This window comes from Cebus imitator, unplaced genomic scaffold (assembly GCF_001604975.1).
Source record: "Cebus imitator isolate Cc_AM_T3 unplaced genomic scaffold, Cebus_imitator-1.0 Scaffold723, whole genome shotgun sequence".
In the NCBI taxonomy this organism is placed as follows: Eukaryota; Metazoa; Chordata; class Mammalia; order Primates; family Cebidae; genus Cebus; species Cebus imitator.
This window is the reverse complement of record NW_016108038.1, coordinates 248,687-268,804: the sequence shown is the minus strand read 5'-3', so window position 1 is coordinate 268,804 and position 20,118 is coordinate 248,687. Positions and strand designations below refer to the sequence as shown.

The window sequence follows — 20,118 nt, the reverse complement described above, 5'->3', positions numbered from 1 at the left end:
CCTCTTGCTTTATTAGACTCTAATTAACTTGCTAAGTATGGAATCAAAGGAGAAAAGAAAATATGCCAGTAAGGTGACAGTGGGATACATCCATCCCCAATAAAAACAGACTTACCAAGCTAACTTAAACCTCTAGTTCATATAGTTCTAAAAGAGAAATTTTCACAGGACTACAATTGGGCTCTTCATCTTTCTTTTTTGAAAAGGTGTAATTGGTAAGTACTACCTTTCTTTATTGGTATGTGGCACCATCAGAGGTAGCTAAGTGTTCTGCTTGCTTTGAAATCTAAAGATTTCTACGACATATAAATGACTTTATAATTTTCTAATTTATTTCCATTTGTGTTGATTGCATAATATATATCCGTGTCTTAAATTTTCAAAAAATATAGATAAATATTTCTTTAAAACTATTGGAATTTATTGACTCTCCATTCGAAAACCTAATACTGAGGAATATATGATCTTACAGAATGTATCACCCAACATATAGTTTTTTATTAATCATAGAATCTTATCAGTAATCTACAGTTTTCCAAATATTTATTGAACGTTCTTCTAAATCTGTGAAGATTCTATATCTATATATAGAATCTTATGAATCTTATGTATGGAATACCTATATATTTTATACCTATGTATAGAATATTTTTCTTGCCAAATTGACTTGTAATTTACTGGCAATCATTTCTATAATAGAGAGTTTAATAAAGTAATGGTTCAAAATTTATAATATCTATATTATTTATATATAAATCTCTTAAGATGCTTAATGTATTATAGTAAAATAATGTTATGTTCATATATAAATACAATCTCAGTAAGATTATGCAAATTTAAAAAGATGTTTTTTTAACATCTCTTATTCTACATCTTAGTACATTTGAGGATTTTCTTTGCCATAGTAAGGTACTGAATCTCAATTCCAATTTAAACAATTTAAACAATTTAAATTGTTTAAATGCACAAAGATTGAAGCTCTGCACAAAGCCACTCCTAATATATCACTATTTCTTCACTTTCCATTTTAATCTAGAGCACTTGTTTGGGTTTATTAACTTTGAAACTGCTACCACAAAATAAATGTAATTTGCCACAAGTAACTATTGAACACTCTGATAGCTTCAACACCAAGAATTATGTGCTACTGTAAAGAGTTTATTAATGACATTCTGATCATATCTTTGGCATGATCTTTACAAACAATTTTTTTTTTAAATCCAATTCTATATCACCTTAGAAATAAACTTTGGAGAGGCTAATCTTTAAAATGAATAAAAAAGATAACATTTAAACCCTCTAGCAATAGGAGAAAAATGACAGAAAATCATGGATTCAGTGTTCAGCTGCCTTAAGCAGGTATTTTCTTAGGATTTCCCTCCTACAGATCCCATAAGTCTAAATTCAGACAAATTTTGTTTATTTAAAGAAGTAAACTGCATGATATACTTGCTTAAAATATTTGAAGATGTCTTTAAAAAGCCCTTCATTGGCTGGGTGAGGGGGCGTTTGCCTGTAGTCGCAGCACCTAGGGAGGCCCAGGCAGCAAACTTGAGGTCAGGAGTTGCAGACCAGCCTGGCCTACATAGGAAAGCCCCATGTCTACCGAAAATACAAAAATTGGCCAGGCGTGCTAATGCACACCTGTAATCTTAGCTACTCTGGAGGCTGAGGCTCAGTACTTGAACTCCAGAGATGGAGGTTACAGTGAACCGAGGTCGTACCATTGTCCTCTGGCCTGGGCAACGGAGCAACACTCCTTCTCAAAAATAAATAAACAAATAAATACAAACAAATTTTAAAAAATCCTTCATTATTTGGTGTGCAGAAACAGTTTTCCTCTTCACTTGGCACCAAAGTGACCAATAGTGAAGAATGGCTGTTTTCTCCTTTTTGGGAATAAAGATAGAAAGTTAATTGTAGGACACAAGCTGGAAAAATCTCACAGTTGGATTTTTCTATGAAGAAGTTGTCTTACACAGTAAATCACAAGCATAAATGGTAAACTATGTTCACATATTAATAAGCTCTTAGCTTGTAGAGTGAGAATTTTGTCCATTGACTGATTAGCAATTTTAGTCAAATATTGTTACAGTAAAAGAATCTTCATTCATCTCCCCTGTATAGAGTCTTTATAATGTATTTGTTAGTATTATTTAACCATTTTTGTATGGAGTTTTGTATTAAGTTTTCTTATTGATTTTTACTTTTTTCATCTTAGGATTTAGATACATAGGATTATTTTTTACTGGTATGCATAGAACATAATATCTGAGAATTTTTTTCACTTCTCTCTGTTTAAGAATTCTTTTAGAGCAAAAAGATGTGTAATCCTGATGTTTTGAAATCATCTATATTCTCCTTTGTGGATTATGTATTTTATAATGACATAAGACATGTCTTCCTAACCTAAAGACATACATAGTTTGTACTGGATGTTTTACTACAAACTACAATTTTACTTTAAAAAAAAAAAGGAGAGTACATGGCATGACAGAGGTAGAGTATTTTGTTGGGATGTAAGGAAATGACTCAGTCAAGGGAGATTTGAGCACTGAAAGTGAAGAGAGAGGAAAAATATATCGGTGGAGGGCATAGTCAAAGCAGATAAAACATCAAGCACCAAAATCCTAACCGCAAGAAAACAATGAGGTGATGGATATGAGGGGATGGATATGTTAATTAGCTTGATTTAATCATTTGTTATTGGATACATATCAAAACATCTCAGTGCACACCAGAAACATATACCATTTTTATGTATCAACCAAAAAAAAAACAAATGTTTTAAAAATACATCATAGACTAAGGAAAACAAAAACAAAGTTCTGAGACAGGATTATATAGAAGTTCAATGTAGTTTGAGGGGAGTAGGCAGGAGTAATTTTGATAAAAGTTGTCAGAGAAAAAATAGCAGTGGGACTTCATGGGCATTTTATAGGCCATGGTAAGTGCTTCTACTCAGCCATGTAGGGGTTGAGAGTTAGATTGTGACCTTCTCTATCTAGGCACTTGCAAAATTTTAAAATGTATGTAAAATCTTTTAAATTTATTTCAGCAATAAGGCGTAAGTAAGATTTAGTCATTGATTTTACTTCTCTCCTGATTGGTTCACTTCCCCTGCAGCCTTAGCCATCCAATTGGTGAATTTGTTACCCGCCTCAGGAGAATGGAGGTGCCAGCCATCAACAGGAGAGCTATTCTCTGCAGTAACAAAAGCGAAGAGAGACATGATACCGTTTTTCATCTTTAGGAAATTGCACCATGCCTTCATTTGCTGCTCCCATGGCTACAAGGTCACCAGCCTTAGGGGTGGGATCTGATAGACTCTGTACCCATATTTTGGTTCCAGGGTTTAAGCTACCAGTACCAGGGTTTAAGCATATGGTACCATACCGGTTCTGTACGTAGCCTTTGTTGGGGCAGAGATTTCCTCAGGGGTTAATTGCTGACAAGGTACTGCTAACAATTGAGCAATCGTCATCTGTGGTTTTATAGCAAAAGAATCTGGAAGGGTATTATATAAAATGACCTTTAATTCTCCCTGGTAATCACTGTCAATTATGTCTTCATGTACTGTAATAACCTGCATTGCAAGACCTGATCAGGTTGTAATCCACCCGTAATGTTTGCAAGGTATTAGAACTCCTAGGCTGGTGGCTACCACATATGTACTTTGGGAGGGAATTATCCCAGGTTTTAAACTATGTAAGTCCAAACCAGTGGCTTCTACTGTATTTCTCCAACGTAATATATCCTTTGGGAGGATTTTCCAAAATTTAGCAAGGATTTTTCATTTAGCAAGAGAAGTCGGACTAGCACACTTAGCAATTTGTAGATGTGGAGTAAACATTTGGCTTAATGGGGTCTAACATGTTGTTAATGGCCAATTATTTAAAGTTTGTAGTTCATCGAACAGATGAGGCTTCTGTTTTTTCTAACTTACCTTGCCCTAATACCTTTAGCTGTTTTTTCAATAACCCATTCTTTCTTTCAATTAAGCCAAGTGCTTGCAGATGGTAAGGGATATGGAAAATCCATTCAATGCCATATTGAGTGGCAAAGGCTTGTACAGCTTTTCCCTTAAAATGAGCACCATTGTCTGTCTGGATTTGTATGGGAACACCATGCTATAAAATTAAAATATTTAAAGTCCTGATGGTATTAGTTTGATTAGCATTGCGGTAGGTGCATGCTACTAGAAGTCCTGAATAGTATCCACGGCAGTGCGTAGGTGCCGACACCCTTCGGAGAGCAGCAATTGACCAATATAATAAATTTGCCAAATTTGTACGGGCATTTTCCCCCTATGAATGTGCCCCATAACTCTTGAGGAATTGGCTTGTTTTTTTAACTGTTGGCATGTAGTGCATTGGGTTAAAATTGTGCGAACCACATCCTGGGGTGACAATATCCCTCTTTGCTCTCTGCGAGCCATGGTTCCCTGGACACCTAGATGTCAGCACCAGTGATGCACCCATCTCTTGAGCGCAGCCCAATCCAGTTCTTCTGGGTCCGAGTCTGCAGTAATGTGGAAAATTTAGTTGTTAATCTGCTTGCTGATTAAATAATCTGTCAAAAGAAAGCAGAGATGCGTGAGTATCAACATGGAAAACAGTGATAGTGGTAATGTGTGCCAGAATCCACATATCTTCCCAGTATTGTTTTCCCCAAACCTCTTTATTCCAGATTAACCATTTGTTTCATTGCCATTGGGGCATCCAAGTAGTGAGACCATTTGCTACTGACCAGCGGTTGGTATACAAGTGACAAATCGCCCGGGCCTCCTCCTGAATAGCTTAGAGGATGTCTACTCATTTAGCCAGCTGGATGCTCCCATTCCTTCCTTCATCAGAAATGCCTATGTATTTAACAGGATTATAAGCCACGGCCTTCCAGTGTCAGGTCCCACCAATGTATTTGGCAGATCCATCAGTCAACCAAGCATGTTTCTGATCCTCTGGGCTTGGTTCTTTAAAGGATTTGCCTCACTGGACAGGGGAGGTTTCCTTCACTATCCGTAGGATTACCTCTGTGGTTTCCTTAGCAAGTTTTGCACATCCTCAGGTTAAAAACGATAACCCCTTTGGTCCAGGCTTAGCCCTATCTTGTATATACTATTTCTATTTTATGATGGTACTTTCTTGGGCATGCCCTATTCGTTTTAGGGGAGCTCATGACACAAGTAGTAATAGGAACCTCAGGCCTCATAAAAATATTGTGGTTGAAGCAGAGGTGCTCTGTTTCTAGCAAAGCCCAACAGCAAGTTAGCAGCTGCTTTTTGAAATGGGCATAAGCTTTGCCAGCCTCTGACTGACAGCTTCTGGGTCCAAAACCCCAAAGGCACTCTCTTCCCATCTTGTTTTTTACACCAAAAAATGTTCTGTGCAGGAAATGAGTGAGGGGAAGACACAGGCACAATACCGTTAAGGGCAAACAAACTTTATCCCATGTAAATGTCAATACAGATATAATAAGCAAATGATATAAGCAAATCGCAATGGGAAAGGGGAAAAGAAAAAAAAAAAATATATATATATATATATATGCTCACCAGACTATGGAGGAAGCATTACCAGACCGGAAAGCAACAGCCTGGGCTCCAGAGTCGGCCGCCAGTCCGTGCACAAAGGAGAAGAGGTCTCATGAAGAATCAGTGCTGTCCGGCACCCTGGCTCTTTTGGTAAGGAGTTGTTTGGCATGAGGCCCAGTCACGAGGGCCCTTCATAACTGGGCTCAAGGAACACAGAAAGGTCAACTTGTTTCTGCGATTGTCTGTTGTTTTTCAATAACATACAGGAACAGATTGAAATAGAGATTTCTTGGAAACAGTGCAGGATGAATGCTTCAAGGGGCTTGGGCAACCTGTTCCAGGACATGGTGACCATCGTTTGTGCCCACGTTCAATTGAGTTCAAATTTATTTAACTTTTCCTCCACAGGGGGGAAAAGCCTTATCTTTTGTTTTAAGTCACCACAAACTTTCCTATTTCCTGAATATTGATCTAACAAATACATATTTCAATTAATAACAAAAATAAAATGGAGAAAATACAATGATAGTCCATTTTTTGGTGAAATTTCAGTATTCTTATCACAAGAGAGACTATCACATTTAATATACAAATGAGAGAAAGCCATCACTTTCTATTTCATTTATGTTAAACTTCACTAGTTAGTATCATTACAAACGTATGTAATGAATTATTTAGCATCCACAAATATGTACATAAATGAGGATGGCTCTAAATTAAGCAAATTTTAAAGTTTAAATTAGTAAAATATACAACTTCTTATAGACTTTATAAAAGTTAAATTGTTGATTGCCATTAAATTTTATGGTTATTTTTCTGAAAATATACCATATGGTACTTACACCTGATGATGGGAGATTTTTGCCCTCTTGATTCTTTTCTTTAATGGTTCTAACAAAATATTATGTGTCATGGGGTTTCCTTTTAATTCTCAGAACAGCTATATTGTAAGTTTTTCCCTTCCTTTCTCTAAATCCTCTGGGTCAGTCATGTTGATCTTAGTTTCAATCTGGTATTGAAATACTTAGGTGAGTTCATAGAGCAAGTTGGAAGGGTGAGGTTTTAAAGGAGTTTAGAATCCATCACAATAAATTGATGTGGTGGCTTTCTGGAACCTGTAATGGAATAACACAATGGAAAATAGTTTGCATTTGTGTGTGTGTTTATTTTCCCTAATTGGTTTTTAACATACTTTGTATTATAGAAGTAATAGATGTTTACTGCAAAAAAATTCATAAAATTAAAACAGTGAAAATATTCATTTTTTCTCTCGTATTTTATGGGCATGACATGTAATATTACAACTAATATAATACACAAGAAATGTGTAATTTTATGCCTTTCCCAGTTTTGACTACTATAATTAAATTGAAAGGAAATGCTTGCTGTCAAAAATAATGAGCACTGTTCTTAACTCTTTTCCCCACAGAATTATTTAAAACAACACTGAAAGTACTCATCATAAAGAGAAGCATGAACACATTTAATTCTGTTAGAATTAGAAACTTTTTCATGCAAAATATATCATGAAAGGAAGACAGTTATAAATTTGAAAAAATATTTTAAAACAGACTTTGACAATTATGTTAGTATTTTATGTATAAAGGTTTAAAATTTTAAGTACTTAAAAATCTAACACTAACTATATTATTAATTTCGGTTTTCCTGATGAAGACCTTTCTAATATTAAGTAATATATTTTTAAAAATCTGTTAATTCAATTATTTTAAACCTCATTAAATGGCTCTTCATAATGTAAAGACCGAACATTAGAAATCTTTAGGTTTTTAAGTCTCTGGTGGGAATAAATAAATTATTATAAAGATTTTTAGATTTTCATCCTTTACATGCAGTTCTGTATATATGTGTGTAAGTCTCTTTTACATTTTACAAGTTAATTCTTTTTTTGTTTTGTTTTGAGACAGTCTTGCTTTGTTGCCAGGTGCCAGGCTGGAGTTCAGTGGCGCGATCTTGGCTCACTGCAACCTCCACCTCCCAGGTTCAGGCAATTTTCCTGCCTTAGCCTCCGGAGTAGCTGGGACTACAGGCACATGCCACCACACCCAGCTAATTTTTGTATTTTTATTAGAGACGGGGTTTCACCATGTTGGCCAGGATGGTCTCCATCTCTTGACCTCGTGATCCGCCTGCCTCGGCCTCCCAAAGTGCTGGGATTACAGGCGAGAGCCACTGCGTCTGGCCTTCTAATAATCAAAGTCAAAGGCATCCATGTTATGGTTTGTTTGATGGATCTATTAAAAACTTGGTAGGTTAGAATCCTGAGGACGAAAATACAATTTTGATAAAGGTACACAATTGAGAAAAATTTCATCCTTCACAACAGATGTGGGCAGTCAGTTTTTAAACATTGTGTCTTTAGTTTGACCTCTCCTTCATTGACTGTATATAAAATTCTAAGCTAAAACATATTTTCTGAAATTGTTACAGCATTGCATATCTTCTTGCCTACTAAATATATCAGTAATTTTCTTGGGAAGTTACTTTTTTTTTCACACTTGTCTGTAGATCTTTACATGTTCTTTCAGTTGTGGAAGTCCTCTACATAATTAATATTTATTAGTATTTGTAAAGGTTTTCTCCCTGTCTCCCTTCTTCCTGTTTCTCTCTCTCTCTCTCTCTCATTCTCTCTCTCTCTTTCCCCCCTCCACCTCCTGTCTCTTTATCTCTCTCCTCCCTCTTTCTAAAAATTCAACCTAAAATTTTCAATATTTCTTTAGGAAATAGAAAGGCTTTTTCTTTTTTCTTTTTTTTTTGGTCTTTTTATTTTGTTTTGTTTTTGAGACAGGATGTTGCCCTTGCCCAGGCTGGAGTACAACCTCCGTTTCCTGGGGCTTAAGCAATCCTCCCACCTCAGCCTCCTGAGTAGCTGAGGCTATAGGCATGTGGCAACACGCCTGGCTAGTTTTTTTTGTATTGTTGGGAGAGATGAGGTCTCCCCATGTTGCCCAGGCTGGTCTCTAACTCCTGAACTTAAGCAACCTGCCAGTCTCAGTCTCCAAAAATGCTGGGATTACAGGTGTTAGCCACTAAAAGCTTTTCTTTTCCCCCCTAATTTTCATCACTATTTCTACTTTTCTCTGGTAAGATAGGTATTTAACTTCCTAGACCTGCTTTCCTTTTCTTTAATTATTTTCCTCACATTTTCTATAACCTATTTTTGATTACTATATTGCTAAACGTCGTTTATATTACAATTAAAGAGGTACAACTTGTTACATTTCTTAATTTCTCTATTCTTTTTAAATAATCTTATTTCAGATTTCTACAATGATTGCTTGTTTTTGATTGCTGTTATTTCTAGAAATTTGTTCTTGGCTTACAATTTCTTAATTGCTTGAAATTGCCGAGGAACACACAAAAATAATTTTTTTGTTTAATTTCTTTTTTGTTACCAAGAATATCTCTGGTCTTTTTTAAAAAAATATTTTCAAAATTTTATTCTTCTTTTTTCTTTTCCTTTTTGAGACAGGGACATGCTGTGTTGCCCAGGCTGGAGTGCAGTGGTGCAATCTTCATTGCAGGCTGGAACTCCTGGGCTCAAGCGATCCTCCCACTTCAGCCTCCGGAGTAGCTGGCACTACAGGTGCATTCCACCGCCACTGGCTAATTGTTAAATTTTTTTTTTTTTTGTAGAGTAGGGTCTTCCTCTATTACCAAGGTTGGTCCCAAACTCCTTGGCTCAAGCAATCCTCTCACCTCTACTTCCCCAAGTGCTGAGACTTCAGACATAGGCTGTGGCACCCAATCACTTTTGTACTCTTGAGGTTCCTCTTTCTAGTTTTGTTTTCTCTGCCTTATGGGGTCCTCTCCATCTTTGAATTCTCACCTTAGACCTCATTATTTGGTGACTTTGCTTGCATATTTTTCTACGTCCTTTCTGTTCTACCCCATAGTATCTTACATATAGTATCTATGCATAGTATTCCACACATGTCCATTAAATAAGTGGCAACATGACATTAAGGGTGCGGTTACATAGTATTTTCTCCATAATTACACTGAGTGCCTTGATGTAACGTGTCTAATTTTATCTTTAGAGGTTAGTAAACTAACTTGAGTACTACTGTTTTGCTATAAATGCCATCTCATGCTGTTGAACCCCATGCTCTGCCATCTTTAAATGATTGCGTTTTCTAAGCAGGTTCATATTTATTTTATTGTATCTTTGGCTTTCACAAGACCATTTTCTTATTCATTTGTATTTCTCACGGAAAGAATACAATTGTAACCTGTAACCAGAACGTTATTTTACTGACTGCTAAATGTGGCGTATTTAGAAGTCTATGCAGAGAGAAGTACTTCTGCTGATTCCTGATGCTATATTTATATGTGCATCTCTGAATATGAGCATATATATTTATATAACTGTACATTTGCTCATTGCATGTGCTTGATAAATAACTTTAAATAAATAAATGCAATAATTACTGAAGCCAGTAAAACATTTAAGAAAATAGATTCATGTCAATTTCTTGGAATGAGAAAACCAGAATAGAAATAACCAGTGATTCTAATAGGAAAAACTACAACCCGTTAATCTTCCATGTTGCTATTCTGTACAATTTTTAATTTTCTTGAAGGTTTGTATATTTATTTCTAGGTGTCTTAAGGGACATAAGCAGTCAAAGCTGTCTGTTATTGTAGCTGCTTTATTGTGTGTAACTAATCACTCATCTCAGAAATTCATTGACACAGAATACATGCTTACCAATTAACAGGTTTTTAAGCATTTTTACTCCTTTTTTCCCAAACCTCATCAGCTTCTTAACTGGCAATCTTCTTGAACAGTTCCTAACTTTTCACAAGGCTGTGGATTTCAAGTGAATACACAGTTGAAGCTTGATGATGTTCGTTATAAATAGCAATCACCAAATTCATGCAGGATATGGACTTGCTTACTGCCAACTGCCTTCCAGAAATGTTTTCTGCCTTGATTAAAGAAAAACTCTCATATTCCTTTTCTAGGTTTCAGATCCTTACTCCCCTTTTCTATTTCTCTTCTTTGTCTTTGTGTGTGTGTGTGTGTGTGTATGTGTCTGTGTGTGTGTGCACATGCAATCATTGAGCTTACTAAAATCAAAACTTACACTACCAGCCATATATGTAGTCACAGCATTCTTTAGCAATATGGGTAATTATGGTCATCCTTTTATATATTGTATGACAGATGCAGATCATATTATATTTCTCTCACTTTTTAAACATTCCATGGTCAGGCACATATCTTTCACAGAAAGATACTCACAATGGAAAGGAAAAGAAGAATTCTTCTCCAAAGCGAACTCCATCCTTGACTGTTCTCTTCTGTCTGAAGGTCAGGGACTGATGAATAAAAAAAGGGTTACTAATTTCTATAGCTACACATCAATGTTCTTAAAATTTGAATGTATATTTATGTGTAGTCATTTTACTATATAAAATTCCTGAGCTAATTATTTTAGGAAATTTATGAAAACTATAAAATAGCAGATTATCACAGGTATCTATTTTTTAAAAAGTTTAAGGCAAATATGTCATAGTGGCAATCTATGTTTGTATCTTTTGCAATTTTAGAGTCCCAAACAAACATGAACAATAGGTAGTGCATAACACAGAACCTAACTATCCATTTCTTTATTACTGTAAGCTATTTAGAATGCCATACTTTATTCAAGTCTTCTCTTATAAATACATTATATAACTTCATTTAGTATTTCACTGTCAAAAATATTCTTATCAATGGAGAAACCAAAATCTAATTTTGATATTGTCAAGATAGAATTTTTAAAATTTTTACTTATTTTTTAAACAATGGAACAGCATCCATCAAAGCCATGACATCCAAATTAGCTGCTGAAAATAAGTAGGTAATAAATGAAAAAGTATTTATTTCACATTACTTGAATTCATTGTTTATTTTTGTATATTTATGTTTTCTTCAGAAATACTATTTTAAAACATATTTATTTTAATCCATGCTCATTTCCCCATAAGAAATTGTGTTTCAATATGCAATGAGTGTTTACTGGAAATGCCATTCAGATAAAACAAATACAACAGTAAAGTTAGTAGGATCCTACAAATGACTTTTGGCAAAGATTAGTGACAGGAGAGTCAATTGGTTAATTCAATTTAGATCACATGTAAACCCTGGGGATGTGGATGTCTAGTTGTCAGTAATTAATTAATTAAACCCAACTTTATCTGGCAAAGTAAGCTGCATAAGCAGGATTATTTATTGATTATATATAATAAAGACAAAAAGTAAACAGAACAAAGACAGACTCATTATGAACCCTTCATTAAACCCTTAGTGTGTAACTAAAAGCAGGTTATTCAATAATTACCTTTTTATAAACTATATTGGCCTTTGAGATTAAAGAGTAACTGAGGTACACACCAAATTTGCACAGGTTCTGCATGCTTGGAATTACTTTGAATATGCAATAATATTTTAAAATGCAGTTTTAAATATTTTGATGCTTAATAATATTTTATATTTTAATCATATTTTAACTTTATATGTAGTTAATAAATATTACATCACTGCATTGAAATAATACTCTTGTATGCAAAATTAGAAAATATCCTTTATCATTTTGGATCAAAGACATAAGGAGGTGAGAAATATCATAATAAATGTCCATGACAAATAAATAAGTTCATTTAAAGAGTGTATAGGTTACTGGCTTGGACTTTGCCACCAGACAAATACTGGCATCACTATTTGCTAAATTTGTGTGAACCTCAGCAAGTAACGTACATTGGGCTTCAGAATATTCTTTCATAAAATTAGAATGATATCACTACATAGAGAGTGAGGTTTTATGATTTAATTTATGGTAAACACCAATGTACAAAGAAAAGCAATGCTTTATTAAAATAAAAGGTGTTTAGCAGAAAAATTGCATTTAATAATTCTGTGCCAAGATTTAAAAAATTCAATTATGCACACAAGCATACATACACATACATATGCACATATCAGAAGATAGATACATAGATAGATAATGGATAGATGAAATAGATACAAGATAGGTAATAGATAGACATAGATAGGATAGACAGGGACAGACAGGTAAATAGATGGATAGATGGATGGATGGATAGATAGGTAGGTAGATAGATAGAAGATGGATATATAGATGAATAGATGGATGGATGAATAGATAGATGACAGACAGATCGATGGATAGATGGATGGAGAGAGGGATAGATGGGTGAATGGATGGATAGATAGATGGGAAGATGGACAAATGAATGGATAGATGGATAGATGGTTGCATGGATGGATGGATGGATATATAGCTATATAGATCAATGAATGCATGGGATAATGGATAGATATATGAATAAGTGGAATAGCTGGATAAATGGATGGATGGATAGACAGATAGATAAATGGATGAATGGCTGAGGAATTTGATTGATAGATAAATGGATAGACTGATGGAGGGATGAATGCATAGGTAGGTAGGGAGATGGGTAGATAGATAAGTGGATAGATGGAGAGATAGATAATGGATGGATAATGGATGGATAGATGAATAGATGGATGAATAGATGGATGGATAGATAGATGGGTAGAAGATTGAATGGATAGATGATAGATCAATAAATGGATGGCTGAATAAATGGACAGATAGATGGTTAGGTGGATGGATGGATAGACAGATGGAGGGACAGATGGATACATACATGCATACATACATACACATATCCAAACATACATACATACATAGATGCATAGATAGGTAAAGATAGGTAGATAGAGATGGGTAGGCATTGTTTTGGTTCAGTATGCTCTGTTCAATAAATTTTTAAATCAATATTCAACTATTAAAGAGAATTCTTTGTAAGTTAATGTTTCTTCTTTCAGATTATCATTTTTAAATACTTTGTCAACATATTAATGGAAGCGTCTTGTTTTCTCCACAATTAAACTCTGGCCTTGCAGAACTGTGCTGTCTTGTATTCTGGGTATTTCAGTCTTAAAGAGGAAATTTCCAAATGCCACTTCGTTTGACATGTGGGAAAATAAATACATTTTAAAAATCATGTGTCAGGAAGAGGGAGGGAGGGAGGGAGGAGAGAGGGAGGGAGGGAGGGAGGGAAGGAGAAGGGGGATAGACAGACATAGATAGGATAGACAGGGACAGACAGGTAAATAGATGTATAGACGGATGGATGGATAGATAGATACATGACAGATAGGTGGATAGATAGGTGGATAGATGGATGGATGGATAGATAGGGAGAGAGAAAGGGGGGCGTTAAAAAGGCATCTGGGTGATGTGTTTTACAAGTATTCTGACCTGATATCTCATTGTAAACTGAGAAACCTTTCAGCTGTTCTGCCTAGAGGATTCTAAGAAAGTTGCAAAGCTATGTGATTTTATCGGATTCTAGTTTCCTTCACTCAATTATTTTCAGACTCCACTGCATTATGTGGTTTGTTTGAAAAACCCTCAGTTTGGTAATTGGAAGACACACACATTTAATGATATGCTTTTATTCTTTCAGTTTTAAAGGGACACATATTAGGACATTGTTCTTCATGTATCAAGGGGTGATTTGGGGGCATGTCATCCTCAAATTTTAATTGCAAAAGCACGTTTATCTTGAAAACATGCCCTCTACTCCTTTGCTTTATTTTTCTCCTTAGCACTTAAATCTACACTATATATTATATATTTTATTTATTTGAAGTATGGCCATGGCCACTGCAGCAATATAAAGTTGATTGTGGCAGAAATATAGTCTGTTTCTTTTCTATTTCATCATCTCTCAGGATGTTAAATATATGCCTTAGCTTGATTTATTGTGGAAAATTTAGCCTTCTCTCTAATAAGTGCTCAATTTCCATGCTATGTATGTCTCTTTGATAACCTCAAAATAAGGACATTGCTGCGGAGAAGCTGCATGTCAGATGTTAATGGATGGTTTTTGTGTTTTATTATTTTTTATTTTTAGAGACAGATCCTCACTCTCACTCGGGCTGGAATGCAGTGGTGCAATCACAGCTCATTGCAGCCTCGAAGGCTTTGGGTCGGGTGATCCTCCCACCTCAGCCTCCCAAGTAGCTGGGACTACAGGTGCACACTCCCAAACCCAGCTAAGTTTTCTATCTCTTTAGAAATGGGGTCTTGCTATGTTGTCCAGGCTGGTCTCAAGCCAGCTTCCTGGCTCAGTCTCCCAAAGCACTAGAATTACAGGTGTGAGCCACCAAGCCCAGCCTTTAGTAGATGTTAAGCCACAGTGCTCAGCCTTTAATAGATGTTAATAGAAGAAAAATTCTTCTCCCAATGATACCTTCCCCTGGAGAGGAAATATTTATTTATTGGTGTTTTGCAACTTTGCCACCAGTTGTATCTTATTTACTGTTGGCTTAAGGTAAGACAAAATAAAATATTCATTGATAGCATCTGACTATTTTCCATACTCTTATTGCCCTATTTATTTTCCCCACTTATTCTTATAATATTTTACGGTGGTAAAATATACATAACATAAAATTTTCATTAGTGGCATGTAGTACATTCACAATGTTGTACAACCATCATCTCCATTGACTTCAAGAATACTTTCATCACCATAAGGATATCATGTGCCCATTAGCAATTATTTTATATTCCATCTATCCCCATTCCCTTAGGCAATTACTAATTTTTTTTCTGTTTCTATGGATTTTCCCAGTCTTGACATTTCATATCAGTGAAATTACACAATCCCTTTGTGTGTGTATGGTTTCTGTGTGTAGCTTCATTCACAGATCATGATGTTTTTAAGGTTCACCTCTGTTGTAGCACAGGGCTCCCCAAGCCACATACCGGCCTGGGCCTGTTAGGAACCGGGCCAACCAGCAGGAGGTGAGCAAATACATTATGGTGAGTTGTATAATTATTTCAGTACGTAATACAATGTAAAAATAGTAGAAATAAAGTACGCAATAAATGCAATGTGCTTGAACCAACCACCTCCCACCCCCCGCCATCCATGGAAAAACTGTCTTCCACAAAACCTGTACCTGGTGCCAAAAAGTTTGGGGACGGTGGATGTGGTATGTGTCAGTGTTCCACTCCTTTCTGTGGACAGTGTTGTAGAAAACAGTTTGGTGGTACTTCCAAAATTAAATACAGGATTACTTTATGACCCAGCAATTATACTCTTAGGTATATATTTTAAATAATTGAAAACAAGGTTTCAGGCCAGGCACAGTAGCTCATAGCTACTTTGGGAGATTGAGGCAAGTGGGCCATTTGAGGCCAGGAGTTCGAGACCAGCCTGGCCGACATGGTGAAACCCCATCTCTACTAAAAACACAAAAATTTGCTGGGCGTGGTGGCAGGTGCCTGTAATCCCAGCTTCCCAGGAGGCTGAGGCAGGAGAATTGCTTGAACCCCGGAGGCAGAGGTTAAAGTGAGCTGAGATAACACCACTGCACTCCAGCCTGGGCAACAGAGTGAGACTATGTCTGAAAAAAACAATGTTCCTCAACAGATAAATAAACACATTTTAGTCTATTCATACGATAGAATATTATTCTCTTTGATTTTTCAATGGTACTTTTAATTTTCACGTTTGCATTTCCCTTCTCTTCAAGAATATTGGACACTGAAGCAGCAGTGCGTCCTGGCTTTTGTTGCCTTGATGTGGCTGGCAGAGTCGAGTTGATGTGGGGCTACCTGCCAAGTGAGCTGCATTTTGCTACCATGTAAATCAAAAAGCGTCTGAGACAGATCTCAGTTGACTTCGAGGTTTATTTTGCCAAGTTTGAGGATGCACCTAGGAAAAACAGAAAGACGCCACAGTCGGATGTGCATCCTGCACTTTCACCAAAAGGAGCTTTAAGAGCTTCGGTATTAAAAGGCAAAAAAGCAGGCAGGGAGGAAGGAGGAAGGAGTAAAACGAGGGAGGATAGGCAGTGAGATGAGTAGTCACATTCTTGTGAGGCTTTGATTCGTGCTCACTGAATACATATGTTGCCTTTTGAGGTGATACAGGAGTAGTCAATTATGCATTCATCTCATGCTCAGTAAATCTGCATTTTACATAAGATAAAAATAAACATAAAGTAGAGGAAGAAGTCAAATATGCATTTGCCTGGGGGTGAGTCGAGGGATGATTTTTACTCTTGTCTTTGTCCCACATCTGTGAAGATAAACTCTTAATTTACATTGTTGGGGTAAAAGTCAACAGAACTCTGTTTTAGGGTAAAACTCTTGGGGCCTACAAAGAATTTTTTTTATGGATCAAATTGTGTGGAAGGCCCCCTGGAGTGGTATACAGCCCTCTTTGCAGATATGTGTTTAAAAGCAAAATGGGGCCAGGAGCAGTGGCTAATCTTAGCACTTTGAGAGAGCGAGGCAGGGGGATCACCTGAGTTCAGGAGTTTGAGACCAGACTGGCCAAAGTGGTGAAACCCCATCTCTACAAAACTACTAAAATTAGCTGGGCATGGTGGTGTGCACCTGTAGTCCTGGCTATGCAGGAGACTGAGGCAGGAGAATCACTTGAACCTGGGAGGCGGAGGTATCAGTGAGCCAAGATCGCACCGCTGCACACAAGCCTGGGCGGCAGAGCCAGACTCCATCTCAAAAAATACTAATAATAATTTAAAAAAATAATGAGAGGCATTTATTTTTACATGATTCAGTTTCCAAGCTTAACTTTTCCTTGTGGCATGGTGATCTGGGGGTCCTGAGATTTTATTTTCCTTTCAAATATACAAGAATATTTTTTTCCATGTGCTTCACATAAGGAACGTGCCAAGTTTTCTGGAAGAAGGAGGAACAGTTTTCTGGTGACTATTCATGTTTTCCTTCTCCGAAGGGGGTGTCTCCTTCAGGAGACAAAAAGCAAGTCTCTGTGTCATCAATTCTTCCATCCTTATGTCCACGAATGGACAGAGACAACACTAAACAGTCAACAGGTGGAATTTTTGTGCACACTGATAAGGGACTATAAGTGTGAGTGATGCAGCCAATTCAATTTTTTTTATTTGTGGATTTCTGCAAAATTTACCATAGAGAAGAAGAATATTGCACTTCTACAAACATACCTATTGACATACAAATCAATCCAAAGTATGCTTATTTGTCTTATTTATCTGTGAAGGGGAACTCTTTATTAGGAATGTGAGAGAAGTTGTGTTCTGTTTGCTACAATCACATAGAGTAATCCCAGTGCAAGTCTAAACATGTTTCCAAGGGCTGTAACACGATTTCAGAATTATTTTCTTTCTTTTGCAGGTATTGCTTTATCCATTTACTTGAACTAATTTATTTTGTGTCAAATTTTCTGCAGAACCCATGCAACATCAAATGTGCTGTGTCTTAATGGATACATCAGCAGCACAACTTTAGATTGAAACTTTTCTTCGAAAGCACTGAAACAGAGGCTCTTGCAGGAGATTTTCAGCACAGAAAATGGCATGTCAACATTGCACTGATATCCTTAAAGATATGTCGCATACATATTTTATGAACGCAGAAAAAAAGTCTCTCAATAAATTTTAGAATCATGTTTATTTCATATGCACGTGAACATGGAACTTAAGGAGAATTTGCAATTTTCTTTTGATGCCTGGTCAGAATAATCAGTAGGTCAAAGAATCTCATTTACTTGAACCTGTGGTTTGGGGCAGAGGTCTGTGGAGTAGAATATGAAAACACCTGAGCATCCTGTAACAAAGCTTAGGATACCACTAAGCCCTGAAGATAATGCAAGAATCTGTAGCTGGAGAGGAACTTATATGTTGTTGTAAAAGACTAAAATCATTATGAAAAAAAAATCCAAGCATTTGAGGAAAAATCCAAAAAACAGAGAATAATTCAGAAGGAAAATGAAGTTAATCAGAATATGAAAAGATAGTTATGCCTTCTCCTTACTCTGTTTACCCCAGTACTTTTTTTGTAAACCCCCCATAATGGACTATTTTGTTAAAATAGTAAGAGTTGTTGAAACTGTCACTGAATTTACTTGAAATAAAATTACTACAGTGCTTGTAAAATAAATTCCTAAATTTAGGGACATATCTTTATTTGAATTGTGGAATTATGTTATTTAGAAATTATCCAGTTTTAAGAACTAAACTACTTTATGTGAATATCTCATGCATGCAGATCAATATTTTATTCTTCTAAGTGTTAAATTAAAGATAACCAAAAGCTATTTCCGTACATAATTTAAGCTCAGCCTGAAGGTGTCTCTGTACACAGTGAGCTGCAGCCTAACTGGGTCTGTAAACAGCCTGGAACCCACTCTTGTGCCATTCACTGAGTTTTGGCCAATCAGAGGCTGCCACCTGTTCAAATCATGTTCAAGTAAAGCAAAATGCTGAGGTTCCATCAATCCAGCTGTTTGTCTACCTCAGTTTCATTTTCTCTGTCAGTTTCCTTTTTCTGTCGGTAACTTTGACCTCTAAGCAGCCTCAATCCCTCTCAATATGTTCTGGTTTGAGAACTGCCCCATCCATGAATGCTTCTTTCCTCAATTAAACTCTTTAAATTAAATTTGTCTAAGGTTTTGCTTTTAATATATAAGTATAATATTATGTCAAATAAAAATGCCTTTGCTATACTGTTTTTGCTCAAAATAAAATTCCAAAGGATTATGTAAAATCTGCCTATTCTTTTGTGCACAATTACTTTTCCTGCTATCTTTTCCTAGGTTGTAGAGGCATGCTCCTATTCCAGACAGTGTGACTTCAGATGATCTATTGAATTGGAATTACTGGGTCCAAATAGCCATCCTGTTCATTAACAACCTGTGAAACTGGGAAAATTACATAGCCTTGTAGGGCTGTACTACCCCAACTTGTAAAACGGAGAAAAGAGTGGTACCTGTTATCCAGAACAGATAAAGAAACTAAGTGAGACAATTTCTTTTACACAGAACAATATCTTGCACATGACATGTAATTTAAAACCCAGAATCGATAAGAGATGTAAATGTATTTGCTATTGAAGGATCAGTTAAAGAAAACTTCTGGGGAGTGAGATGTGAGATATGCAAAATGTAGTAAGAACAGCCTGGGCAATATAGCCAGACTCTGTCTCTACTAAAAAAAAAAAAAAAATTAAAAAATTAGCCAGGTATAGTGGTGCATGCCTGTAATCCCAGCACTTTGGGAGGCTGAGGCAGGAGGATTTTTGAAACCAGGAGTCTACGACCAGCCTGGGCAATATAGTGAGACCTTGTCTCTACAAAAAAAATTAGAAATTAGCTGGGTGCAGTGGCAAGCACCTATAGTCCCAGATACTCAGGAGGCTGAGTGGAGGATTACTTGAGCCCAGGATTTCAAGTCTGCAGTGAACTATGATTGTGCCACTACACTCCAGCCTGGGTTAAAAAAAAAATTAAATAAAAATTTGTAAAAGTCAGGCATGGTGGCTCACAGTGTAGTCCTAGTACTTTGGAAGGTGGAGGCAGGCAGACTGCCTGAACTCAGGAGTTCGAGACCAGCCTGGGCAACATGGTGAAACCCCATTTCTACTAATATACAAAAATTAGCTGGTCATGGTGGTGTGCATCTGTAGTTCCAGCTACTTGGGAGGTTGAGGCACAAAAATTGCTTAAACTCA

The 20,118-nt window shown here is 36.3% G+C and overlaps 1 protein-coding gene across 1 annotated transcript in view; it reads right to left on the bottom strand.

Moving 5' to 3' along the window:
• The window catches only part of LOC108296552 (heat shock protein HSP 90-alpha-like), a 15,254-nt gene extending 3,299 nt beyond the window's left edge, over positions 1 to 11,955 (bottom strand). The window contains 1 exon segment of the mRNA XM_017519041.2: positions 11,881 to 11,955. Coding sequence (XP_017374530.2) covers positions 11,881 to 11,955 — 75 coding nt within the window.
• Positions 11,956 to 20,118: the final 8,163 nt, after the last annotated feature.